This window comes from Drosophila novamexicana, unplaced genomic scaffold, assembly GCF_003285875.2.
Source record: "Drosophila novamexicana strain 15010-1031.04,08,12 unplaced genomic scaffold, DnovRS2.1 tig00000960-arrow-arrow-pilon, whole genome shotgun sequence".
In the NCBI taxonomy this organism is placed as follows: Eukaryota; Metazoa; Arthropoda; class Insecta; order Diptera; family Drosophilidae; genus Drosophila; species Drosophila novamexicana.
In genome coordinates this window covers 172,163-199,245 of record NW_020824833.1, presented here as the reverse complement: position 1 = coordinate 199,245, position 27,083 = coordinate 172,163, and the positions used below count along the sequence as shown (strand labels likewise).

The following is a 27,083-nucleotide window of genomic DNA, read 5'->3' as shown; positions in this document are numbered from 1 at the left end:
TATACCCGTTTTACTCATTTTCATGGCTAGAATGACTTAGCTATAGATGCTGACCAAAAATATAGTTACTATATGGGTTCGGAGATGGTTTCTTCTGCCTGTTACATACATATTCACAAAGCCATTAGACTCTGTTCATCCATTGACAAATAGATACATTGAACTACCATTCCCCACAAAATTTGAAAAAACTCATTTCATAAACCATTTGAAATCATTTCGGTTTCAAATTTATTTCATAAACACTATAAGCACTCTTCCATTTTCTAGCACAGCAAACTAGAATGTATTACTCGAGCATTCTCGAATAGAGCCTTCAACCAGGTTTTTCAATTCGAATATTCGAAATTTTAATGCAATTCTGATAAATAAAATATAATGATAATAATAGATAACATAATATAATAAATGCAAAAAAATAATTTGACTATTTATCTCTATATATAAAACTGATTGTCCTGAATGACCGATTGCTGATATACGCACGGCGCAAGTCGTAAGACCTATGCATCTAAATTTATGGGTTTAGTTACCTTGGAATTTCCGGCCGCATGTTTGGAAAAATTGCGAAATAGGATTGTTTGGAAAAGTTTTGTTTGAGTTCGTCCATTCGCCATTAAACTGAATGTGTGTTTCAGCGATTTTGGAAATTCTACCCGCAACTGTGGAAAATGCGCAAAAACAGTTGCATGCCCTTTTTTGTATACCATCGGATCGGCTTCAATCTCCTTTCAGAGTTTTTTGACATGTTTTTTTGATGACTCTTTGCAAATCAATCCCTTTTGAATGAAAAATTCAGATCAAAGGTTGAATGAATGAAAGTTTATTTTTCGATTTCAACTTTTACAACACTGGACTCCAAACTCATTTTCAAATGCCTATGTTTATGTAAGAAATAATTTTAAAACTTTATCTTAAGATAACAGGAGCTAATTAAATTTTCATTGCTAGGAAAATGATTTGAGTATTGATGTCCATGAAATACCAGCTAGCATAATATGCAAATAAGCTTTTTAGCTTCAGTGGGTTAAAATTTCTTAGTTTCGCTTATCATATTAGCACCTAACTCAGGTTCCAGGGAAATTATTTAATAATTTGCATGCCAATATTCTGTACACATATGTCGATATCTAAGCCGTAGATAGTTCTTGCTCACTGATTTTATGGTCATGTTGAATAGTAGTAAGGGTAAAGCGGACAGGCAAAGCAAAGCAAGACATTCAATTACACAGATTGCGGGTGACATAGTAGCGAGGTCTAGATAAGATTCCCGTATACAGGGTGTTGCACAGACCAATGGGTGGGAGTCAGATGTCGGCGCTATGGGAATTGCTGGTGCAGCCTGTATAGTTTATCAATTTAAAGACGTCGCCAATGCGCGACTGGCAGGCAGCGGCCACTTTTACCTAAGAACTGCTTGCCCAAATCGTATATAATCAGTTAAGTGACGGCGTTTGAGCGTATAAGTTTGTTGCCTGTAGCACAGCCTAAAGACGTGCGATTACACAATTTCACATTGCCACGAAAGTGCACGCAAAACAAATCGACATCGACCCACATTTAAGAGAGCACATCATGATGCTAAAACGCATCCATCAGCTACTTCTATACGCGCTGTGTCTGCTTATCTTGGCTGTGTTCTGTGCACCAGCACCGAGTGAATCTCGGCGGGTGATCTTCTTGGCGCCACCCGGAATTGCCCGCGGGCAGATACTGGCTACGCATGGCATGGAGAAGCCCTGCCAGAAGTGCCACATGAGAGACCACCGTGGCAACTGCCGGCGCATAATATCGTACAGTTCAGGTGTGTATTTATAGCCTTTACGCCGTGAGATAATCAAAGCCTATGGCCACTTCTGTGCTTAGGAGTGTGCTTTACTTAGGAGGCACTTTTTAATTTGCTTTTGCAGATGGCGTGAGCTGCTGACATCGAGGCCGGACGTAGTTAGGTCGTGGCTATCAAACTGAATCTCTAATTCACTCAGAAACCAAAAACAAAAGACGTCATTCGTATTTATTCGCTTTCAGTGCACTATTTATTACATTATTTCACACTTTTTTTGTCTTCTGCTAATAAAATTTGATGAACTTCTGCAAGCATTATAATAATATTTCGTTTGCATATTACACAATATGAGGAGTACACGACTAGGAGATACCCTGAACCCATCGCCACACTGCCGTCTCAAATATTCAGACTTCCCTGTGGTTCTGGGTCGTAGGTCGATGTCTTACGAGTCTCTGGTAAGAAGTATTATGACTGCGAATTTGGAATCACAAACCAGTAATTTATAATTAACTTGAACTGAACTGCACGTTTACACTGCACGTTTACTCCTCTAATCTATGAACGGACAGACGGACGGATATGGGTAAATCGACTGGGCTGTTGACGCTGATCTTCTGTATGTCACATACGGATACCATTACACCTTGTTAAAAATGAGCAAGCTGCGCTCGATTCTATATTTTGTTGTATGATGGAACATAACTTCTTTGGTACGCTGGCGGCCCCAAATGACGAAAATAAATTTTCTTTTTTTATTAGCATTTATATCTATTTTTGTTAATTTCGTTTGTTAGGTCAGTTCATATACATACTTCACCATTACTTATTCAAATCTAAACCTTTTTTATAATCGATACAATAAAGCAAAGCTTATTTAGCGTCCTACATTCCTTAGTTATACAGAATACTGAATTCTGAACATCAATTTTCTGAATTTCCAATACGAGGCCGCGAATAGTCACTGCATAAATAAATTTTTGTGTTTCTTCAAATGTCTTGACTATGCTCCTTAAATATTTTCAAATTTAATCAAAATTGGAGTATTATATCTGTCACATAAATAATAACTTAAAGATTAAGGTCATCTATAAAAAATCTATTTTCTGAATACTTGCTTGATAGCTATAGTTTATTTTAATATAACAGCTTAATCAGCTGATAATTTATTATACCCTTGTTTTGTGGTAGAATTAGAAACGCATAGGAGTCATCTCCGACCCCATAAAATATATATATTCTTGATCAGTTTTAACAGCCGGGTCGATATAGCCATGCCCGTCTGTTCATCTGTCTGTTTCTCTGCGAACTAGTCTCTCAGTTGTGAAGCTATTCGGAACCAGCTGGATCGGACCACTATATCATATAGCTGCCATAGGAACGATCTGTTGAAAACTTTTTTGTTTTTCAAGTTATCTTGACCAAACTCGCCATTTATAAATTTCACCATTCAAGATACGGGCAAAGCACTATGAGTATTATGAAAGGTATTTCAAGTATTTCATTTCTTCTGGAACTAACAATAACTTTTTCAATATTATTCTAAAAATCTTTGCTTTGCGCAATATTTCCGGAAGTACCACGGGTTCTCAGTGGTAAGTTTGCCATCCGGGCTAAGGAAAGAGCAACCGTTTATAAGTCACTGGAGTTTAGTTGACTTAAAAATCTGATGCAATTTTTTGGCTTCTTGGTTTTTGCGCCAGGTGAGTCGCCAGTACGGGTGCGTTATTCAGCACCGCAGGAGTACTATATTATTATTTTTTTTTAATAAAATTGAAACTAGTTTGATTATATTTCTTTTTGTTTGGTGGTGGCAGGGTAGTTGCCCAGGTACTTTATAATCTGGAGGGACTTAGAATAGCGGTATTATCAGTAAGCGTAGAGGATGTTAGCTTTGTCCAGCCAGACTTTGTTGGGACGCCGATGAATATTCTCGTTACTTTTCGATGTACAAAGACAGGTAAATAAACTTATTGATCATCCATACACTATAGTTTCGATTTCTCTCTACTTGGATTAGGTATCATCACTATTGAAATGTCAGAAAATATGTATAAGCGCAAACATTGGAGTTCGGTGACTTTTACAAATTCGTTAGGCGATAATTTGATTGGCTGTAATGCATCTACTTAGCTGTCATGTGATAAAAATGGGAGCACGGATTGGGGTTGACCTCTTCCCTACCTTGTCAGCTGCTAGTGGAACCACGTAATAGGATAACTGTTTCGATTGGAGCACTTAAATTTAAGCATTTGCATAGAGGATGCAAGAGAGTTTGAGCGCATTGGTAAGCCTACTTGTAGCTTCTTTTCAGTTAACAATATGTTGGATTCTCCGTAGTCGTCGTTTGCTCTACAGTGGTTCGATATAAAATTTGTCTCTTGCGGTGCTGAGACCTTTAAAGCTGTAACAAGTACAGACGTAAGCTGTCCCATGAACTGTCGATATGGTCATATTGGGTCGTTCGACTATGTGCAGAAGATGCGCGAGATTAAGTAGGACAGTGTGTGATCAGATAAAAAGGTTGTGACTCGGCGGTTATCGCGTTTGACATGGACTTTTTGGTGACGGCGAAATCAAATGGACTTTTTTTTAAGATCGTTTTTTTTTTTCAGCAGCTTTGCATCGATAGTCTTATTGTAAAATCTGGATAAGCGAGAGTTTTTCCGTAAAATGGCATAAGCGTTCTACACAGATATCCATAACGAAACCTTTATCTGGATTTTACAGCAGTTCTTGCTTTGTGGTTTGCATGAATGTCTTAAAGGCGTTTATTTGGCAGTGCTGCATGAGTCCGCTCGAGATGTGAAAAAATTCCAGGTGGAATGTTACAGGAAGTCGAAGGAGTCGGTTGCGGGGGAGTGTGGAACTTCGTGGTGGCATGAGGCCGCGCTAAGATAACACCTTTGCTTAGGCGGCTTTTTGGATTTTAGGCTGATGGTCTCAGTTGATCGACTTTCAATTGGAGGTCACTCCATATTAAGTTTTAATAAAGATTTAAGCTCCATATGTAAAATTGTTTGTCCTGACTGGTGATCAACGCACAGTCCAAGCCGTGAGAACTAACATAGGATGTGATGGAGGTGCTCGCTAATACGTGGATGCAAATGCGGTTTCATGTTTCTTTTTTATTTCCAACCGAACGGCCTCGAACTTGTTGTCAAAGATCTCTGCTTAAATTCATTTATGGGGTGCTTCCAATTGAACAGAAAACTTAAATCTCTCTTGTGGAAATCTGGAAAATGAATAGCTTTCTATGCATAAGTAATTTGAAACCCTTATTAACTTGTAAGCCGATTGTAACAGTCTTCCAAAAATTTAGTTTAGGGATGATAAATGTGGCTTTTTAAGGAAATATATCTTACATAGCTTGTGTATGTACATATATTGTCTTTGGATCTCTGAATATATATTGTAGAATATGAGAGCTAGAGCTAGAGTAAGTAAACACATTTGGGATGAAATGTCTCATGTAGCTTATAGATCAAGGCTAGTTTTGAGGCCTCACACTAGTTTGTTCACTCCTCTCCCCAAACGCTTTTAAAGAAAATAAGTTTTTATGGGGTGCCCATAAGTATGCACAAATGTATGGTTTCGGATTTTTCGGGTTGGGAAGAGTACAACTTCAGGTATCTTAATACAAGAGCACTCTGACTCTATCACAATCGAAAATCTTAAGTCAACTCGGTCTGCAATGTAATACCGATTAAGTAAGCTGACGTCTTAGTTATTGGGTTAGTATTTTACAGACTGCAACTTTAAACTGGGATTTTAGGAAATGTCGATTTATGTGTTTTGTGGACGCTACCGTTTTGTGGTAGTCAACATTGTGGTTTGCTTTAGGGGTAAATAAATTTTTCTTTTAATTTCCTCAAACGGACTCGAACTCATAGCCAACCGAGTTACTTGACACCGCCTCTACTTAATATCCATACCAACAATTTATTTTTAATAGAAAAAAAAGCAGTTAGAATAGGACATTAACTATAAATTGACAAATACTAGATCTGTATGTATCTAGAAGCTACATGTCAAGAGAATTGCTCAAAAAACAGGAGTTCTGTATGGTGTTTTATCGGTTGCTTGGTAACGGGGCAAGTTTTCGAATATCGGGAACAAACTCGTGCTGCGCAGGCACTATGACTTAAATTTTAACGGACATGGCTTGATCAATTAGGGTATCGATGCCGATCGTGAATATATATATATACTTTACGGGGTACTTTCTTCTGGCTGTATCATACATTTGCACAAAAACATTATACCATTTTTACTCATTTTCAATGGGTTCAGGGTATAAAAATGTAGTCTTAAGAACGCCCAATGTCGCCTTCTTTCAAAATGTTTAGCATATTTAGGGAATTCACTTTGTATAGGTTTTCTTGTTAAAAAAATTAAAAGCTTTGCGGAAAGTACGGAAAATTATAGAATCACCTTTGGTACTTTCCGCAAAGCTTTCAATTTGTTCATAGAGTTTCGCAGAATAATTTCAGGCGCACAGCTCAAATGCAGTAGTTTCAGTAGGAGCGCAGCCGGAAGCAGCGTCACTGATTAAAGTTGAAGCTGACCTATCGTGATAATGACGATGACGTCAACGATTTGCGGCCGCGACGCATTGTCTTGGTATTTTGTGAGTGGATTCCCGCCCGCTTTCGTCACAAAGTAGGTTCCGGCCAATTCGCCAATGCCATTACTAAGGTACAAAAATAGAACCCATAAATGCTTTCTGCCCGATGCCAGTAACAGTCCAGGGGTAACAAATGTAGTTCTCGACCATAGGCGTACAGAACACTAAACCGCTTATATCTTATCTTATCTCTGACTGGATCGCATGCAGTGGAATGCCCTTATCTTATCTGACAGCGCCGCATTAAATATTGAAAATATCGACACCACTGCGTCGACGACTACGGTAACAACATTGGCGATCGGTCACAGTCATAACATAAGACTGCTGCTAACCAAGCTGCGAGTGAATTCCACGCGAGTTGCCGTGACAAGCAGTGCCGAGAGTAACTAATAGAATTTAATTCAGTCGCCGGTCAAAATGAAACTGCAACGCTTACTTCTAGCTGTGGGATGCATTTTGGCGCTCTTGCTAGCACATTCCAGTCGAACAACGGAGGCACGTCACCTGATCTTCTATAGTCCACACAGCAAAACATTAACCGGTCAGCTGCTCATCTCCCAACGCGTCAAGCGACCCTGTCCGGCAGGGAAAATGCGCGATCATCGTGATCGCTGCCGACGTGCTGTCATCTTTGCGAGAAACAAGTGAGAGACAACGCGACTGAAGGCAGTCACAAAAGTATCTTCTTACCTGAGAAGTTACTTTTTCCATAGATGTTAATGCTTATTTATTGTCATTAAGTTATAGCTATGTAGCTGGTTTGTTTTTAATATTTATTAATTCCCTTAATATATACGTTCGTAGAAAGAGTTATAAGCAATGTAAAAGTTAAGTTCGTGCATGCATTTGCACGCGAACAAATAAAAGTAATTTATACATAAATTCCATGCACATGAATATTGCTGTTTGCTTTCATTATAACGAAATTTGAGAAGCAAGTAGGATTGTTTCAATCGGGGCAATTTTATAGGCTTATTAATTTGTGTCAACTTAACTTACGCTCGTCTTAACCGAATCTTATTAAATTTCCAACGATCAAGTCATACACATTTCTACTTCTGAATTATGGTTGCAGAGTTATATAAGTTGTTATTACAGCAAAGGTTCTTTATTGTCACACCTTCTTACGGATTTTGCGATTTCAAAAATGTATGAGTATGGAAACAAAAGTCTGAAGGTCAAATTAACGCCTGATTCTCAGGTACAGGTACATCAAGGCGATTAAAAAACTATTGGATAATAGACCGATAAATTAGCTTTTCTTGAATTAATAAAAGCAAGAATAAAAGCGCTGAGCTGCTGTCAAAAACATTCAAACAACATTTTATACATACATAAACAGAACAATACACATAAACACAAAATTGCGCAATACTATTAGAAATGATTAAGCGATTTACTTCTGTGTCTACTGCCCGGTCTATATGCAATTTTAAGGAAATCCATTTTAGAGATCGGGTGGAGGTATTCAAAATATCAAATATTCGAGTCTGTGCATACTATACAAATGTCTGCATACAAAATTTTCAAAGACTTAGAGATATGCAAAAATAAACAGAATTTAGCAATAAGAGTTTTTTCATGTCATCGATAACTAGCCCAATTTCAAGGCAAAAGATACATTTTACATAAGATAACCGTTATTTGAGCATATCTTTTATGTTTTTGGAGCTAGAGTCACCAATTTGGACATGTAGCTTCTCATAAAGAGAAGTATATGTCCTTGTGCGAACTACTCCTTAAGTGCGAACTACTTCTGGTTTTTGTAGAAGGTTAAGGCCTTTTGCTTGCGGGCATTTCCGACTTAATTTTTACACCAAGTACCTATTGAAAATGAATACAAGAGAATTTAATGATCTTATTAAACCGTATGTAAAAAGCAGCAGGCAATTTCTCTTACTCTATAAGGTGTATAAATGGTTGATCAGATTCGGTGGCCGCGTATATCTAGCCATTAAAACCCATTTATGGTTAAAACAAAATACTTGGGATGTATGTATAGTATGAACCTTTTTGATTGCGCATATCATATGAGTTAAAATTTAAAAACCTATTTTGGTACAGGGTACAGGGTATCTCCTAATCGCTTTATTTTGTCTTTTATATACGTAGGGTGCGCTTATATTTGAAACCGATTTTAACAATATGTTATGTTTCAGAAAAGCTTATAAGCGGCCTTGTTAGCTTAATAGACTAGGTCAATTATTTAAATGCATGTAAACAAATAATTCTCATAATAACAGATAGACAGACGGACGGACATTGCATTGAACTAATATACTCCTTTCACTTTCAATTTTACAGATAAAGTAACATCCCTTTCGTGACTTGTAATTGTTCCTAACTAATGTTTCCAGGGGTTTTGCTGTTGTTGTTTATGGTCTGTTCAATCCAGTCCATGTAAGTGCTGACTCTTGTGTAAACGCCGGGAAAGTCTGTCTCTCCGCAAATCTCTTTGCCGTACGAAACTATGCCGGCCTGATAAACGTAGTGATCTTTCTGGGGCGTGTACGCTTCGACGGTGAGCGGACCACCTGAATCGCCTAAACAAGAATCGACGTTAACACCACCTGAGGCACAAAGCTGACCATTATTAATGGTGTAGCCAAGCTGGCGAAAAGACGCCTCACACTGTTCTTGCGGCTGGACGTAGAGTACGGCCTTGCGCTTCACATCGCTAGGCTGATTGTTATGCTCGGTAGCGCCCCAGCCCGAAACGTCAGCAGCGCTGCTCACGAGCTGATTGGCGCGTGAGCCACGCGCTGGCGGTAGGCAAACGGGCTCCACGTGCTGGTGCTGGTGCCAATCTATCGGTTGTGCGAGACGCAACAATGCAATGTCATGAGTTAAGTTTTCTGAGTCAAACTGTGGATGCATAATTTTTAGATCGATGCTGACTTGAACGTGTGGCGGTGCACATTCCTGCTTTCCATTCAACTGGATTATGCAGTCTGGATTACTCGTCTTATTCCATTCGCCCAGACGGGCCCCTGTCAATGTTCGATAATTTCCAACAAAATGGCTGTGAACGCAATGGGCTGCCGTAAGGAGCCATCGTGAAGCAATGAACGAGGCACCGCAAATGTGTTGTTTGTTTCCATTTTCGCGTACCGTGTATTCCAATAGTGCGGTCCAGGGAAATTCGAACAGTTCAGTGTTTTTGCCGCCGATCACTCTATAGGCAAAAGAAGCGCCACAGTGTGGATATCTGGGCAGCTCTGTCGTTTCTTGCTTCCCTGTTTGAACTCCTGGTAATACTCTCACTGACAACAAAGGCAAAACATTTTGTTCAGTAGGGCAACATACCTGTTAATAAGAGATTTCATATCATCAGACTTATGCTTGTGTATGTTATACATCAGGAACTTGCAGTGAATATATGGATTCGTCCGTCTGTATGTTTATATGCTTACTTGTGTCTCATTTGTCAATTGCTCTCGTTATGAAATTTAGCAAAGAGCTAGACTGATTGGACCACTATCTAGTTGTCTCATAAAAAAAGAATTTGTTCTATATTTTAATCCTGACATTTTTAAATCCTTAGAAGTGAGCAAAATCTTATCAAAATCGGTTTAGTGTAGCTCCATGGAAATCATCGGTCAACAATGTGTTTCCGAGTGAAAATCTATTGACCACTATCAAATTAAACTACAATAACATGGGAGCAATCGATCGTAAATAATGATGTTTAGAAGAATACTTGATCATAACTGTAATACTTAATCAGATTTAAAGATTTCGTCAAGATCCTTGCCTTCGAATTTTCTTATAGTCAGTTTATTCAAATGTAGAAGTTACCGGGATCAGATCACTTTATCATTATCATTACCATCAATAGCAACAATTGATCGTTAATATGTAATTTGTATGAACAAAAATTTTAGTAATAAAATATACCGTACTGGGTTTTCACCCTTTGTCAACGCTTTTTCCATCATCCTCTCCAAATCCCCTAACCCAACAAATTGTAACTCACCAATCCGGGTCTCTGCAGCGAGTAGCATTGCCGGTTGCTCTCGACATCTAGTTTATTCAAATATTCAGGAAAAACACATTTGCTGCGATACACACATTGTCCAGAGCCGAGGTCCGTTAAGCAATTCCCAAAGTGTGTAGGTACTGTAAATGGTTGCCAAATTCGCATATAAATTGTGCGTAAAGATCACACTGCGTAGTTAGTTATTTTACCATTATCACTCGATTCTGGTACTTCCAGTTGTGCCTGCAGCTGAGCTCCCAGTAGCAGTAATAGAAACAGTAATACATGCGACGTCATCGATGTGTAACCAATGCTAGCTAGTTCAACTAACCGCTTCAATCACAGTATAACAACTGTTTTCAATAAAGCTGGCACTTGCCTCGGACCCAATCGCTCGCTTGGATGCAATCAATCGAGCACTCTCAATCCCAATGCAACTGTCGTGACCTCCAAATGGCTATCGTTAAGTTTTCAATTCGCTCTCGCATTGATTAGCATTTGTATTTACTCAATTTCTATTGGAAAAACCCGCCCAAGTTGCAGTCGCAAAAGTAACAACAGTGTTAACAACCCCCTACTGATCGAAACGCCATTGCTTACGTATGTAGATGTTATAAAAAACAAGAAAGAACGCCTTTCTTCGGCACATCGAAGAGTAAATACCCTTCATGAGTAATTATTTACGATTTAACTGATATGCAAGGAGAGTAGTGGGTCTTCTATTTGATGAGTTTTGGAAAGACATTTTAAGCAGCAGATAACGTTTCCATGCGAAAACAGATTTTTCAACCGAATTCTTCCTCGAAACCTAGATGTAGTATTACAATGATATTAATATATGGGGCTGTTCATACAAAAACTAATCGATCGATATATTGTTTTGTCTGTTGATACTGATCAAGAATATATATACGGACCGGGTCTTCTATGCATTGCGCACTTCATAACCAAATTAAAATACCCTCTAGAAGAGTACACCAATTAATCGTCTTGGTTGTATATTCATTTTATATATATATATTATTTACACTACCACTGACTTGTTTGCAGTAACGGAGATACACAGACGTAAACAGATATAATATATATATAACTTTATTATATAGCTGTATAAACAGAACCGGTTGAAAAATGAGTTTCTGTCTTGCAAGATATGTTTACTAAACACAGCGTTTACCAGCTTGACTATTATCACATATCCGCAAAACCGCAAATCAAACGTCAACAAGGGTACTAAATCATCGGAATTCCGAAGACTTATGAAATTTCTCGTTTAAGTACCTTCCCGAAGAACATTTTGAAACATGTTTTTGTTATATTTTTATTAACTTTCTGATTATAAACTTGTAAGAGTTCAGTAAACTATTATTTATTTATTTTCCAATTATCTCTTATATTAAAATAAATTCTACCCGGACTGGTAGAATTTCCCTGGACCTCAACATTGGAATAAAAGGAACGTGAAAATGGCAATAAGCAGCACATCTGCGGTTTGCCTACCGCCAGCGCGTGGCTCACGCGCCAATCAGCTCGTGAGCAGCGCTGCTGACATTTCGGGCTGGGGCGCTACCGAGCAGAACAATCAGCCTAGCGATGTGAAGCGCAAGGCCGTACTCTACGTCCAGCCACAAGAACAGTGTGAGGCGTCTTTTCACCAGCTTGGCTACACCATTAATATTGGTCAGCTTTGTGCTTCAGGTGGTGTTAACGTCGATTCTTGTTTAGGCGATTCAGGTGGTCCGCTCACCGTCGAAGCGTACACGCCCCAGAAAGATCACTACGTTTATCAGGCCGGCATAGTTTCGTACGGCAAAGAGATTTGCGGAGAGACAGACTTTCCCGGCGTTTACACAAGAGTCAGCACTTACATGGACTGGATTGAACAGACCATATACAACAACAACAACACCCCTGGAAACATTAGTTAGGAACAGGGACTTTAAGACTCTTTATATGCAATTGCCGTCAGTTACAAGTCACGAAAGCGACGTTGTTTTTTGTTGACGGGTTAATACAGACAGGCAAACAAATAGAAAGGCAAAGGCGCCAACTTACAGAAAGGCAGATGGACATGGCTTCATTGATTCAGCACGTCGTTCTGATCAATAATATATATTATTTTTAGCGACGAAGATGCCTCCCTTTGCCTGTTACACCTCTATATATAAAACTGTCTATCCTGAGTGAGTGACTGATTGACTCACCAATTGTCTGATTGGTGATCACTGTAGTTACCTTATGTGATGAAGGTGCACTTTAAGACAGGGTTTCAGGAAATTCCACCCGCATTTGTAGAAAAATAGCGATAATAGTCAAAGTCAATTTTAATGATCTTTGATCAAATTCATTTGAGCGGTGTTTTGCACTTTTTAGAAAATACATCCCTCTTTGGTGAAGATGGGGGTCAAAGATTTGGTGGGTGACGTTTCGCGCTCAAATTCATTTCCAAAGATCTATATAAAAAATCATTTGAGGCGTGTTTCACACTTTTCGCGGAATCCAAGCTTCTTTGGTAGAAATGCGTTTAAAATACTTCTTGGGCGAAGAATAAAGGTTTGTCCGATTTGCTTCAAACTTATTTTAAAGGCTCTACATAAGAACTTAATGAATACGTGTTTCAGTGATTTGGGAAATTTCACCCGCAACAGTGGTAAATTGGCTCGAATATTGATGCTGATCAAAAATATATATACTTTATGGGGTCGGAGATGCTTCCTTCTGCCTACATACATACATTTGCACAAATATATTGAACGCCTTTTACACATTTTTAATGGGTGCAGGGTAAAAAACACTCAGCTTTAAATCTAAAGTCTTGAAACCGTCCATAGGTCTATCTCTTTGCTTTCTGTATTTCGGCAGTACATATATTGGATCCAGCTGAATCGGACCACTGTTTATAAAGCTGCGATAGGAACGATCGATCGAAACAACTTTTTTGTGTATCAAGATATTTTCACCAAATTAAGCCCATTTACTAATTCAACTATTCTGCTTATATATTAGCTGAATCTCAAGCTCAGCATTTACGAGCTTTTTTCACATATCTGCAAGGTCGTAAGACATTGAATCTTCGGTGTGTCAAAGACAGCCGTATTTCCTCGTAGGATATGATTTTCATTAAAACGTTCATTATTAGAAGAAAATCACCTTAGCAGAATCCGGTAAGAAGGGGATATAGCCCTTTAGCTTAGAAAATTTCATTTACCACAAATGTTAGGCAAGCGGCGACCTCAAAAAAATGCGACAGCTAGCCAAAAATTTCATAAAGCCATGCAGAGCAGACAAAACCAGCTGGATGATGTAGGGCGTGCCTGGGCGGGTGCTGTTTCTAGTCTCGTTGCTAGTCTCGTTCAACAGGCCCAAGGCTAAATCTACGAAAATGTCACAGAAAAACCGCACAGAACACAAAAGTTTGAACTTTTCCAGTGGGCGTACCAGCTGCTTTGCCTTTTATTTAGGCTACCAGCTGCGCCCCATTTCGTTTTTTGTATGGTGTATTATTAGGGGGATGGAGACGTGGAGCACATCGTCTTTGCATAAATGCAAAATATATGCAAAGCTTAAACTGTGCGAGTCATGAAAATCTGATGCCAACGGAAAGCAACTGTCTGTTTGAACCGTAAGCGGGGAGGGGATTGGATGCAGAATTGACAATGGGGTACTGGTCAATGGGTGTGTGCCAGCGATATGTTCGCGTTTAGGATTTCAGATTTAAAATGCCGCAGTTGCATTGCTACTGCAAAAACAATAGTCACAATCGCCTTTCAAAAGACAAGTATGCGAGAAGCTGATGCTTTTAAAGATATCAAATTTAATCCAGATATTTTATTGAATAACAGATATTAAATTAATTATAATTGTCACAAATGAATATATACTAAATATATCCCTATGCGAATTAAATTGGCGATTCTTTCCTCTGTGCGCTTTCACGGCAATTTTTGGCTTACCCTTCACTTATCGCAAGTATTATCGATTAGCTTGTGTCATTAGCTTTAGTGATAAGCATATTAAAAGTGTATATTTGCCGATTATTAATTTGCGAATATACTATAGAGAAACCAGACAAAATGACTTATTTGTTTACTTTATGATCGTGGTGCGATTTTCTGGGACGAACACTAGTTGGACAATTTAAATGAATGCAACTCCAAGGGATTCTTCAATAAGTTATTTGGTTATTCGTACATGTTGCAACGCAGTCACTATTTATTTTTGCTGATGCTATGATACAATCCTTATGGCCAGCGGTGTCCATTTGCTAACAGAATACAACAGGCGGCAACAATTGCTGGCGAACAAGATGAAACGGAAGTTTTTGTGCGTCGGCAGTCGACGAGACGACGCTGGTATAGCTTTTCCTGTTTGATGTTTCCCTTTATACCCTGTACAAATTATATATAGGTAAAGAAAAAGGTATTATGGTTTTGTGCAAAAGTCTGTAAAAGGCAGGAGGTGATATAGGATTTGGTTAAATGCCGTGTTGATGTCATAAAACAAAGATTTTTTTCAAAATTAAATTTTTATTTGAAGTTAAAGACCGAATTATTATATTGACTAAGGGGTACACGGAATCTTGTAGTCACGAACATATATTGCACGAGCACATGAGGCTTGATTCAAATTATCGACGGCTTGCCCGGGCCTGTCTGCTTGTGATTTTGGTAGAGAAAGGTTCAGTCGGACACTCCCGACTAAAGTACTCTTACTTGTTAATTTTTTTACAGTGCAAAACTTTGTCTTGAGCTTGACTTTTATGTGGCTCAAAGGCAGGCGCTATGCTGCAGGCAAAGGTGGATGGCTTGGGTACTGGGCGAGCCCATTGTGTAGCTCCAATGCCTTCTTCGGGCGGTCAGAAAAGGCAAAAGGCACTGCATAACTTGAAGCAACTGCTGCAGCACCCGGACCTGACAGAAGTATCTGTTGCAATGTCACCAACTTGAACATGGCGGCAAACGGTTGAAGGGGGAAACGGTGGTGGCAGCGATAATGAATACCGTTGTTGGCGATAATGTTGGCGCCTGTTTGGCTTCGGGTTCAGTTAGCAGCATTGCTACCCATCGCTGTCAGTATGCCAAACGGTATCCTCCTGCTGCTTGCGCCAAGCCTAATACAAGTCAACAGCGAGTGCTGATAAAATGCCCCGTGGCCATTGTAGAGTTTCATGCACAATGCGTTTGCCATCGGACTTGGATTTGCTCTTTTAGCATTTATTCAATGTTATGAATAACTTTTCAGAAACACCGGCATAGCCCCCCAAAAGTAGCAGCGACAAAAGTTCCCAGTTTTTAATTGAAAATTCAAGCCCTTTCTGCCGGCAGGTGGTTCCGACAAGAATTATGTGCATGAGGTGAAGTTCGAAACAAACGGGGAACAAATGGGTGCAAGGGAAAAGAAATCATTTTGTCGTCGCGAATGCAAAACGTAAGAAAAATGCCCGCCTATGGGCACAAAAAGCATGGTTGGTGTTGGTGTGAAGTCCACAGAGTAAAATTGGCAGTGCATTTGTTTTGAATTGCGTGCAATATTTTAATCATTTAAATTACTCCAAACTTATTCCTATCATTCATATTTATACAGCCACTTTTGTTTTTGCGGAGAGCTTGCTCGCAAGTTCAGACACCCTGAACCCACTGAATTTGGGTAAAAAGGGTATAAGCCATATACATTGTGGAAATATACATATATAGCAGGCAGAAGGGAGCGTCTCCGACCCCATAAATTATATATATTCACGATATATATATAAGCCGACTATAAGCCGAGTCGATCTAGCCATCTCCGAAAACCCATTTTACTGTATCACTACAATTTAAAAAAAAAATCGAAGCCATGACTAGTCATTTTATTTAATTAAAAACAGTAAGAAAGATAAAAAAAAAACAATCAAACGATGCATCAGGCAAAATCAATATAAAAAATAAATAGCAAGTAAGAGGTTCTAGAAGAAAGCAAAGCACAAGAACTTTTTATATTATTATACATATATAAAAAGTTATTGCGTGTATGTGCTGATATTTAAATTTAGGTTTTTATACCCTGAACCCATTAAAAATGGGTATAAGGGTATATTGTATTTGTGCAAAATCCAAATGTATGTAACAGGCAGAAGGAAGCATCTCCGACCCCATAAAGTATATATATTCTTGATCAGCATCAATAGCCGAGTCGATCTAGCCATGTCCGTCTGTCTGTCCGTCCGACCATCCGTCCGTCCGTATGTATGAAAGCAAGGATCTCAGAACCTATAAGAGCTAGAGAAATTGAAATTTTAGATGTAGATGCTCTTAGTTCCCGCGCAGATCGAGTTTGTTTCCGATAATCGATAACTTGCTCCGTTTCCAAGCAATCGATAAAAATCTATATCGATATCCTGTTTTTTGGGCAATTTTTGTAAATAATAAGAGCTAGAGTCACCAAACTTGACATATAGCTTCCAAAATAGAATATATATATATATATATATATATATATATATATATATATATATATATATATATATATATATTTGATGTTGGAAGAAGAGGGCTCAGGGTATCCCCTAGTCGGGAGCTCCCGAATAGAACCTCTTGTTTTTTATTAAAAACTCCACTCTTAATAATATTTTAAGGTGTAAGGTGATATCCATAAATCGCTCGGGAACTATTTTTGTTTTGTTTTATTTTTGTTTTTAATACTTATCTTTATGCATCTGGTATATCACACTTTAAACTATCAATGAGTTTGAGGCAAATTGGATGGTAAGCAAGAAAATCCAAACCAAAAGTTTTTCGTTATTTTTTCACACTTGAGGGTGGAATTTTTCAAAACCCCATCTTATTGTCAAGGGCAGAACGTTTTAACCTCTGTATACCCCATTCCGTTCTCCGGAAAAATTTCAAACCAGTATTTTTGAAAGTAGCGCGTAGCGCTTTGGTCTTTATACACATTGGAATGACACATACATTGTACATATATGTATGTTCAAAAATTTCAAAATATTACATTTCCAGTATGAAGCAAAGTAAAGAAGAAGCCGCAGCGTAAACTGCGCATCAGGTGGCGTGCATCTGTGTACCTGTGCGTTAGGATATTTATGTGTGTTATTGTGTAGAATAATTAGGATGGCAGCTTAGCGCTTGCTTAAGAGTATCTCCTAGTCGGGCACTACGGTATAGAGAACTTTCACAAAATTTCCTGAGAACTGGCAAAGCCCGTGTTTACATGTGCGTGACTTTTGTAAAAGCGATGTCAATACAAGCCCTTGCCTGGTATATATGTAAGTATGTATGTACGAATATAAACATGTTATATTTATGCTCAAGTACACAAAGGCAAACGCACACGATAATTCACAACTTTATCGAATACCTTTGAACGTACACACACGCGTACATATGTACATATCATACAGAGAAGCTAAAAAATTTAATCGCACGCTAATCACAAATCGCAAATCGGAAATGCGATTATTTTTGTTCACACGTGCACTTCAGTAATCGCATACATAAAGCCTCACTAAAGGCCCGCTGTTCCTTTTGAGTAGCTAGAGGCTTAGGTAAAAGGGGTGGCTATCGGAACGTTCTTTAATGGCCGAGTGTATTCATTTGTTTTAAAAGATTTGATTACCTCTACGAACGCCTAATGTAAGTCTATCAAAACATTGTCATAGAAAATATGATAAATCGCAAAGAATGTCCCTTTTTTTATAAAAAGGGATAATTTTTATCTCACACATATGTATGAAAGATTGTTAGCTCGGGGGAGGTAAGGCTTTTCGTCTTGATTAAAGTAAACGTCACCAATGAGATTTATTTACGATAGTTACAAGCATTTATGTTCAAAATAAATCTAATGTTTAATAATAGATTCAAAGCAGTATTTAATAAAAATATGATTGAATTCAATAAAACTCAGCATTTGACATGTCGTAATATTGTCAGCAGCAGGGCTTTTGAAATATAATCTTTCACGTTCTGAGAGATAGATCGGTAGCAATGTGCCTTTGCAGAAGAGCTTACTCCTAGTGAACAACATTAGTATCTATGTACATTTCTTAAAATGTTCTCCATGCTCTTTTTTGTGTTACATACAAACGTTTGTTTTATTGTTAATTCATTGTTTTCTTCGAATTATACATGTTTATTTAAAAACATTTTTCTGAAGGAGTCGCCATCATTTGATCCCTATTGGTTGCGCCTTTGTCCTGGCTAAAAGAAACACGAGAGCACACATCGCATTTCAATTGTCAACAATGTGCTTTGCCATCCAGTGCCTATCGTAAATGCAGCATCATGAAGCCAATGAGTCCTTTATGCCATTGTTCCCATTCTCCCATCTGTCTTATAAAAGAGGGGGAAACGCACATCATGCGCGTATTTATACCCTCTACTCGTTAAAAATTGGTAATCAGGGTATAATAGTAAATGTATGTAACAGACAGAAGGACGCATATCCGACCCCATTTGGTACATATTCTTGATCAGAAGGACGCGCTGAGTCGCCACAAGAAGAAGCAGAGCTGTCGCCGTGTAAGTTAAGCAATTAATCGCATATGAGGTGGTGTCTTGTGCAGTAATGCATCTAGAGGTACCTGCATACTCATTCTGGAATTCATGTTGGGCTATAGGGCTATATACGATTTAGCGAAGAGTGGTTCGTAATATATGACATATTATGTTGACTGGCATATTACAGGGGATTTTGCAGTCGAGCACACTGGACAACAGCGTTCTTACATGTTTTTGTTTGCTCTGTGCATTAAACGCGAATTCAAAAATTGATTTCCTTTCTATTTAAATAGTCACCCTGCCGCACCCGGCACCTCTATCGTGGGACCCATGTATATTCCGGCATTGAAAGAAGTACGGGTGTCTTTGGCACACGGCAAGCGGCAATTGTATAGGCAGTTAAAGTCAAACGATAAGAACGGCGGGAAATACATGAACAGTAAAATACGTGTGAGACGAAATTGTTTTTTTTTTTTAGCTAAGGCGTGAAGTACACATCGTTCAAAATTTAGCCAGAACTAAGAAAAGAAAACCAGAAAGTGTCACAGAGCTCATTAATCAAGCCTGCTATTTCCACTCCTGTATATGGGATGCCGGTAAGTTACCTTTGTGCTTATGACTTGGTGTGGATATCGAGCTGTTAAATAGAATTTCATTTTAATAATCCCAGCTAAAAATGAGTTGTTCTCAAATGTAATATGAATTTTAATGAAATAGAATAATATATGCATGAGTATGTATAGGCAAGTTCGCATTCTTAAAAAAGAAAAAAACAAAAAATTATATTTTATTTATTCACCTTCAACTGAGCGAACTACTTCACACCCATCGCATTACACCAAGCTTTGTAGCATTATGGGAATAATTTTTAATTTTGACATTTCTTGAAAAGTAAAATATATCAAAACTTCCCATTATAATCGTTGGCTGCTATTATTGTTTTAAGACAATATTCCGAAAAACTAAACCAGCCGGAGGTTTAGTAATTGTTTCTACAAGCTACAGCTTTCTAACCCAAAAGTGGCCTGGTTTTATTCAGATAAATTAGCGAGGGCTTCCAGCGATCGGAGAACATCTAGCAAAGCTGGTCAAATTTTTTCAGATAGCAGGTGCTCGCTAAAGCCGTTAATAGTGGACACGTCATTGTTTTTAAGCAAAAACTCAGACGAACTTTAATTTTAGCTCTTCGCCTGATCCCTCTCTCTTGATTTCCACGTAACCAACCATTTTATCGCTTTACGCAGTGGAACATAAAATCGGCGGTGTCAATTTTGGACAACCTAGGGTGACTTCGGGCCCTTCTCGATATCGCGATTCTCAGTAATGATATATGTACATCGAGACTTCCCTAGTACCTAGTCTCTAGCTCTAATAGGTTTTGCGACAGAGGTGCTTCCTCTGCCTGTTGCATAAATTTAAACAAAACTATTATACTCGTATTGGATTCAGGGTATAAACAAATTTAATTATATGCCATTGTTGGGCTTGAACCACCGTATAATGCTTTATTGCCAAAGATTATGGAAAAGACGAAACTTAAAGAGCGACACACAAGTAGACACAGCATAAACAGAGCTTACAATTTTAGAGTGATTGACATGTTTTCCGTGCTCTGAAATATTTATGTATTTTGTTTTGCGCTTCTAAACTTCCATTTCTTCTGAAATTTGCCTTTTTTCCGTGCTTTATTTAAAAAGCTATTAAAATTTGTGCAAAGTGCTATCTGTTGTGCAGCGTAAGTTTGTTAATTATTGCATTTACCAACCGCGGCGTCAGTCCCGTGTTGTTGTTAGTGTTTGTTTTGATTATCTTTTGTGTTTTAGCGCTCCCCTGTGCATACACCTGTTTGTCTGCATGTTCGCTGTTGCATTATCTTCTTGTGCACTGCGCTCGCACAAATTCTTGTTTTTGCTTATTTTTTGAGCGTTGGCTTGCTCCATATTTGTGCACCGTTTTCCGTTCGTTGTTCGCTCTGCGCTGTCGCGGCTTTATTTTTATTCTCTTTATTTTGACCCAAGAAGCTAAAATGTCATGCTGTAAAATAGCTTGCACGTGGAATCAGGCTGATTATTTTGCACAGCCGTAATTTGGTAATTGCTGGTTTTGTGAGAATGTGATGCATTATAAATGTGCTGACTTACAGGGCGAGATTGCGACAAGATCGCTGCCATTGCCAAATAGGGCTGCGGCGGATTGCGTTTGTCGTGCACAGAATGCATTGACAATCAATTAGATTTCTGCAGAATATACGTATAGTTCTGTGATAAATCACATTTTAATACATAGCAGTCTGGCTAAGCAGCTCAAGAGTAACTTTGACTCGTGCTTCAAGCTTCTTAGCAAATATATATTTAAGTTTTCATCAAATGGCCGGTTAGAATGTACATTTTTTAATTTGTCCTCTATTTCTGCCAGAATATCTTTGGGGATGTCCTGCACCTTCTTCTACTAACAATGAATACTTGCAACTATGAATTCTTCCGAGCTTGCCGAGGTTAATCGAGATAACTTTATTCACAAAAAAATTAGGAATCATATTAAAACTAATATACGTATGGTGTGCTACAAATATCACAAAAAAACATTGAGTTTTTCACCAAATCTTAAATCTGAAAGACTAATTTGCTTAGAAACAGACAGATGGAAATGGCAAAATCGACTCGGCTGTTTGTACTGACCTCCCTTCATGCGATACATGTTGACGAATTGATATTAATCTGTATGAAGTCAAGTTTTTAAATTGTTTTGTACGTGATTGCTAACATATACATATGTGGCACATTATTATTTATAAATTATTAATTAATTAGAGTGCTTCACGTCATCTTTCTGCATCTAACTTAAATTTGGTTTTTGTTACACTTGCAATACTAGTTTCGTTTCTGTTTTTTTCTTCAGATAGCAGAAATTGGTGACTAACTTTATCAGTGTGTTGAGGTTATAATCAGAGCGCCCAACTAGCTTTTGGTAACTGCTCCTCTTTTCAATTCCTTTGATTGCCACTTGCGCCATTAGCTGGGCCCCCAGTAGCCAGGTTTTAGACTCTAATTGTCACACACATCGATTATCTGCACAGTTGACGACTCTCGCGCCTGACGCGCGACTTTCACAGTGAAGTTGATGGTGTTGGCTGATACTTTTGGCAAATAAACACACCAATCGATTGACACGCACGCACAAAACAGTTGGGGATGGAAATGGGAATCGCTTGAGGGGATTTTGGGGTTGTCGGAGCACGGAGGAATACGGGGTGACAAAGGTGACGACGACGATTACTTTTGGTTGGCTTTGTTTTACATTGCCTGCTCATCGACTTTGTCATATGTGAGCTTTTATTGTTGTTGGCATTGTTTTTTAAGGTGTGACAAAATAAGCTGGCTGCATCCTTGACGTGACCTCTCCGCTGATCACTGCCACGCTGACACTTGCGTGTTAGCTTATTCAGCTAACAGTTTATTATTATTTTATACCCTTCCAAGGGACTTCTCTGCCCCATCAAGTATATACATTCTTAATAAATACAAATAGCCATGTCGATCATTTAAGAACTTAACAATCAATCTGATCATATGTATAGTCTCTTGAAAACTGAAAAACTTGTTTGCTTTCAGAGATCTCTTAACCAAACTTACAAAATATAAATTGTTTTTCGCTCCTGTAATTTAAAGAGAAAAAGATTGGCATCGGACTTCAATATAACACAGCTGCCATACGACATCATGTGTCTTAGATCGGACTTCCATCTTCTGCAAGTGTATTTAACCGGCAACTCAAAAAAAAAAAGAACTGATTGTTCTTGTGTCAAATGCTATGTCGAAAAATACAGTAAGGGTCCACAAGTCGGGAGTTCTTTACTAGGAGATACCCTAAGCCCAACGCCAAGTTGCCGTTACCATAGTTCTCACTTCATTGTATAAATTCATATACCAAAAAAAGAATACAAACGGTAACACAAGCACGCTTCTTCTTCCCTTAGCCCTAATGCTATGGGAAGTGCTTTCGGTGTTGAGTTCGGTGTTTATTGCCCGGTTTTTATGAAATTTTCAGGGCATTAATATGGTATTGAAATATACGTAAACACAAAAATGTGTACCACAAGAGACCCCAATAATCGAAATCTGGTATTTGAAGCTCTTCTTAACTACCTTACATGGTCAAAATATATGATGACGATATCTATGAAAACGGGATGAATCATCGATGATTTGAACTGTAAAAATTCTAGTATAGTCTCTGAGATTAACACGTTCATGGGTTAGCTCGGGGGTTATAAAAAATCAATGGGGTCGGAGAAGCGTTCTTCTCTATGTTACATACTTAAGTTTCAAATCAATATACCCTATTGTTCGCTTTCAATGTGTTTTAGGGACAATTAACATGCAACAGAGACAGGCACGCCTTTTGTTGCGTTAAAAAAGCTGTTTATGCGGTCGTTGGGTGTTTGGGCATGGATATGAAATAACGAAGTACTCTTGGCTTCGAGCTTAGAGTCTTTGAGAATCACACCGTAATCAAATTGTATAACAGACACTTGAGCCAACAACAACTAGCACCAAAGAAGTCTTAGCTTGGCTATGCATACTTTGCGGCGCATTAGATTCATGGCATTGGGGAATTGGCTACTGCATAAAAGCCAATTTGCCATACCTGCAAATAGCTACGCGTGACAATTTATTATCACAGTGCACACGATTTGTTCAATTGTAAGACAATCTATACGCCAGCTGGAGCTAGTACTTGGGCTTGCGAGTCGCATTCCGAACCCCAAATGCTGAGCACTGCTCCTAGGCTGTCATTTGCCTAGCCATTTCTGTTCTGGTCTCCTCTAAACGCTCCCTACATACATGAGCTATGCAACTTAGACGTGGCCAAGCCAGCACCTGTCGAAGCCAAGGGTGCACCTGGAGAAACATTGCTTCCTTTCATAGTATGCTGCGCATTGCATATCACGGACACCTAACCCTCCAAGCACCACTGATGATACAGAAAAAAGAGAGATAAGGAGATAGAGATAGAGAGAAGACGACATAGGGAGGTTGGCGGTGGGGGTCTATATGAAAAAACCAAAACTAATATTTTAGCGCCATAAATCAAAAAATGAAATATAAATGGCTGCGCCACAACTTTTCCCAGTGTGCAGTAGGAAGGGTGGTAAAAAAGCGTTAAGCTAAAGTACTTAAAATAAACAACAAAAAATGGAAAAGGAAAGGTATAGGGCAGGGTGAAGCGTAAACCTGCTGGAGAAGCCGGCTACATATGGCATGATATATAAATTGAACAGAACATTAAGATTACGGAAATAATGTAGGTTTCTTAGTTGTCCTTTATAACAGCTTTATTATATTTGTTTATTTATAATTAATTCGAAAAAATAAACGTAATTGGAATTTACGACGAACAACAATGACAAAGGCCCTATTTGATTGCAGCAAATATTTTTATATGATAAATCCTAGTACAAGTTTCGAGAGTGCGAGTGAAAATGAGAAAATAATATTTGATTTTTAATATATTTCTGATTTCAATGAATATAACTTTCATGTTTGTCGTAAGTTGATGAGTTGAAAAGTGAACAGTTTTCTTGTTGACTACTTTTAATACAACAGAAACACGATGCTCGACTACAAGCAGCAGGGATATATCTGTCGGCTGCGTTAGTACTAACACTACATCGTGGTTTCTTCCTATCTTTACAATCACCAATCCGAACAAGCAAGAGACGTGCATGTCGCTAAACGATTGTTTTCTGAAAGGTGCAGACACACTAGTGTCTTTGATGGGCGTGCTCATATGGCGATATATGGTAAATGTTTTATTGCGCCAAGAAGACCAAGCGGCGCAGAAATTTCTTTGGCGTGATGAATATTCGCCACGCTACCGAAACGTACGTTATGCATGTCATGACGTTTGGATCCTGGCAAATTACGCCAAGAATCGCAATGCCAAGTGGCTTGCAGCGAAGCATCCAGATGGCGAAAAGGCGATGTAGACGACTGGCTGCAGTCGGTAGATGCAGCAGCCCAAATGATACAGTTAGCTGAGACTGTAAAGTCGATTCATACCATCAAATTCGTAGCAAGTTATACAGGCTCTAGAAGACGACGCTCGGGCTGCTGGGATTCTTTAATAAGTATAAGCGACAAGAGCGCCCTTCAAACAAACAACATAAACATATGGAGATCCTACATCGGATGGGATAACGACCTCACCAACAAAGTCGAAGCCGATTTCCGACACTGGATAATTCCAGTTTCTAAGTTGAATACCGTCCGCATTCCACGGTGTATAAAGTGGGTGAACCGAACCCAGTCTATACAGATGTATACATTCGTGGCCGTCCATATTAATTCTTACGCTGCAGCTGGATTTTTGCAGGCTGAACTTGATGGCCAAGTACCTTGCAGCTTGGCCGCCTCGAAAATGAAGAGCAACCCAATCACACGTCCATCCTGGAGATGTATCTTGCCGGATCTGCAGCGCTTCAGCGAGCTGAAAAAATTGGGAGCCGTACATCTCTGCACATTGTCGATGGAAGGTTTCACGAGAAGCGCTGGGGCGTGCTATTTATATGCCTCACTGTGCGCGGTGTGCACCTAGATATAGCTACGTCGTTCTCAACCTATGCGTGCTGAAGTCGTTCGTGGCCAGACGCGGCTGCCCCCGCTGCATGCTGTCAGGCAATGGCACACATATCAGACGCGCTAGCAGAATGCTAAATGATGATCGCTGTCGACCAACAGTACCCGGAACTGGAGTATTCCGCCAGGATCACCCCACATGGGTGGAGCAGGAGGAGGTCTATAGGCAGCATTGGCTAACGTACAAAGCGTGGCAGCTCAATTATGTTCCCTTGGAGACCTTTTGGTCAAGAGTTCAAGCAGATGGCGTGAGCGAGGTTCACGGGAGCAAGATGGAGCTAGTTTGGCACGAGACTTCAGAGTCGCTAATCAATTGGAAGAGTGGTTGGTAGACCGCAATTCCGTCGCCATCTGAAGCAGTAGTGTTTTGGATGTTGTAAAAACAACGAAAATGAAGTGAAAATCGAAAAGCAGAAGTTGCTGAAAAAAAACATAAATAAAAAAATAAAATCCTGTTTTTAAGCAAATCTCATAGGAGAGACCAGAGTCACAAAATTTAACATTCTATCATTTTATAGCTATCACCACTAACCTAATCTAACCTTCTTTAAAATTGGTGTGGCGCTCCTCTTTCCAAACAAGCATCTAGCCTCACGGTACTCTTTCCCGAACACCCATCATCGACGAGATATATTGGCAAAACAGCTGTCAGTTATAGCCATAACAAGGAGAATATAAACTATAGAGACACAATATTTTTTTTGAAAATTCTTCTATAAAACTCTACGATAACTCTACGCGCACTTTTTGCATATAGTTTTCGTTATATTATTTCATTATATAGTTTAAAACGAATCTATTGCAGAAAGTGTTATACATAGTACGAGGTCATTCCTCACTTTAATATATATGAAGCCCTTAAGTGTATAATTAAATACAAAGTGCTACAAAGCGGAGGGCAGAAACAACGAAGCTTCTGTCTAAAGTGCGGAAGAGTTTTTATGAGTTTTATGGCTAGAGTTCAATCGATTTCTATCTTCCATTGCATAAATCGTTTTGGCACATGTACCACAACGATCTGCGTCCTGCTACTGTTAAAGCTGCCCTTGGCGTTACATGGACACACAGCAGCTAGAGTGGGGGTGTATTGGGAGCTGAGGCCTAGACATAAGTATAAATTTGAACGACCAGCGACCGGAGGCAAGAACTTTGAACCCGCTCTTTTGCCGTTCCTACAGCCCGTGTCCCCAGTGCTACGTCGGTATAGGTCCCACGGGCGACTGACAGCGTTATTTACTGCTGCTAATTTCGTAGCATGTGCCACAACGCTGACCCGTGTATATGAGCACAAAGCACAGATCGGGTAGAAAGAGGTCACATGACCGAGATTTGCATATTTTGATGATACATAGCCACGCTGTGATGCTGGGCAGCTGTGTAGGCTGGGAATATTGTTGCCTTCTTGGCACTCCGAAATTTATGCAAAGCCGTAACTAAAAATTGCGCCAAAATTCTAAACGCGGTTTTGTGTCTGCATATTTTAATTTCCTCTTTTGTGCCGTTGCCTAGCCGCATCCTGCAACTGTTGCCGTTAACATCCGGCCTACGTGTGACCGGT

General features: G+C 39.1%; 4 protein-coding genes across 5 annotated transcripts; 3 read left to right on the top strand and 1 right to left on the bottom strand.

Annotated features, from left to right (window-relative positions):
* The first annotated feature begins 1,471 nt into the window (after window positions 1-1,471).
* Window positions 1,472-2,076, top strand: LOC115765332. Of its 2 annotated transcripts, none has more exons than XM_030708834.1 (2): window positions 1,472-1,804; window positions 1,911-2,076. In XM_030708834.1, the coding sequence occupies exons 1-2, from the start codon at window positions 1,576-1,578 to the stop codon at window positions 1,925-1,927; spliced, it is 246 nt and encodes an 81-aa protein (XP_030564694.1). In that variant the 5' UTR covers window positions 1,472-1,575; the 3' UTR covers window positions 1,928-2,076. The 2 variants fall into 2 exon arrangements, with proteins under 2 accessions (XP_030564694.1, XP_030564695.1); XM_030708835.1 differs by having other exon boundaries at window positions 1,867-2,076.
* Window positions 2,077-6,758: 4,682 nt separating this feature from the next.
* Window positions 6,759-7,076, top strand: LOC115765333. Its single transcript, XM_030708837.1, has one exon. It carries the CDS (start codon window positions 6,834-6,836, stop codon window positions 7,062-7,064), a length of 231 nt encoding a protein of 76 aa, XP_030564697.1. The 5' UTR covers window positions 6,759-6,833; the 3' UTR covers window positions 7,065-7,076.
* Window positions 7,077-8,743: 1,667 nt separating this feature from the next.
* Window positions 8,744-10,746, bottom strand: LOC115765331 (serine protease easter-like). The gene is made up of 3 exons (XM_030708833.1): window positions 10,605-10,746; window positions 10,393-10,535; window positions 8,744-9,722 (listed from the first exon to the last, which is right to left on the bottom strand). The coding sequence occupies exons 1-3, from the start codon at window positions 10,690-10,692 to the stop codon at window positions 8,757-8,759; spliced, it is 1,197 nt and encodes a 398-aa protein (XP_030564693.1). The 5' UTR covers window positions 10,693-10,746; the 3' UTR covers window positions 8,744-8,756.
* Window positions 10,747-11,861: 1,115 nt separating this feature from the next.
* LOC115765417 (melanization protease 1-like) lies at window positions 11,862-12,323 on the top strand. Its single transcript, XM_030708962.1, has one exon. The coding sequence runs from the start codon at window positions 11,862-11,864 to the stop codon at window positions 12,321-12,323; it is 462 nt and encodes a 153-aa protein (XP_030564822.1).
* The last annotated feature ends 14,760 nt before the right edge of the window (window positions 12,324-27,083 follow it).

Bases quoted from the DNA above. Each gene is read 5' to 3' on its own strand.
- LOC115765332 (XM_030708834.1), top strand. From the start codon at position 1,576: ATGATGCTAAAACGCATCCATCAGCTACTTCTATACGCGCTGTGTCTG.
- LOC115765333 (XM_030708837.1), top strand. From the start codon at position 6,834: ATGAAACTGCAACGCTTACTTCTAGCTGTGGGATGCATTTTGGCGCTC.
- LOC115765331 (XM_030708833.1), bottom strand. From the start codon at position 10,692: ATGACGTCGCATGTATTACTGTTTCTATTACTGCTACTGGGAGCTCAG. The intron at 10,536-10,604 runs GTAAAATAACTA...AACCATTTACAG, and splicing joins ACCAGAATCGAGTGATAATG to TACCTACACACTTTGGGAAT. The intron at 9,723-10,392 runs GTGAGTTACAAT...TCTTATTAACAG, and splicing joins CGCTGCAGAGACCCGGATTG to GTATGTTGCCCTACTGAACA.
- LOC115765417 (XM_030708962.1), top strand. From the start codon at position 11,862: ATGGCAATAAGCAGCACATCTGCGGTTTGCCTACCGCCAGCGCGTGGC.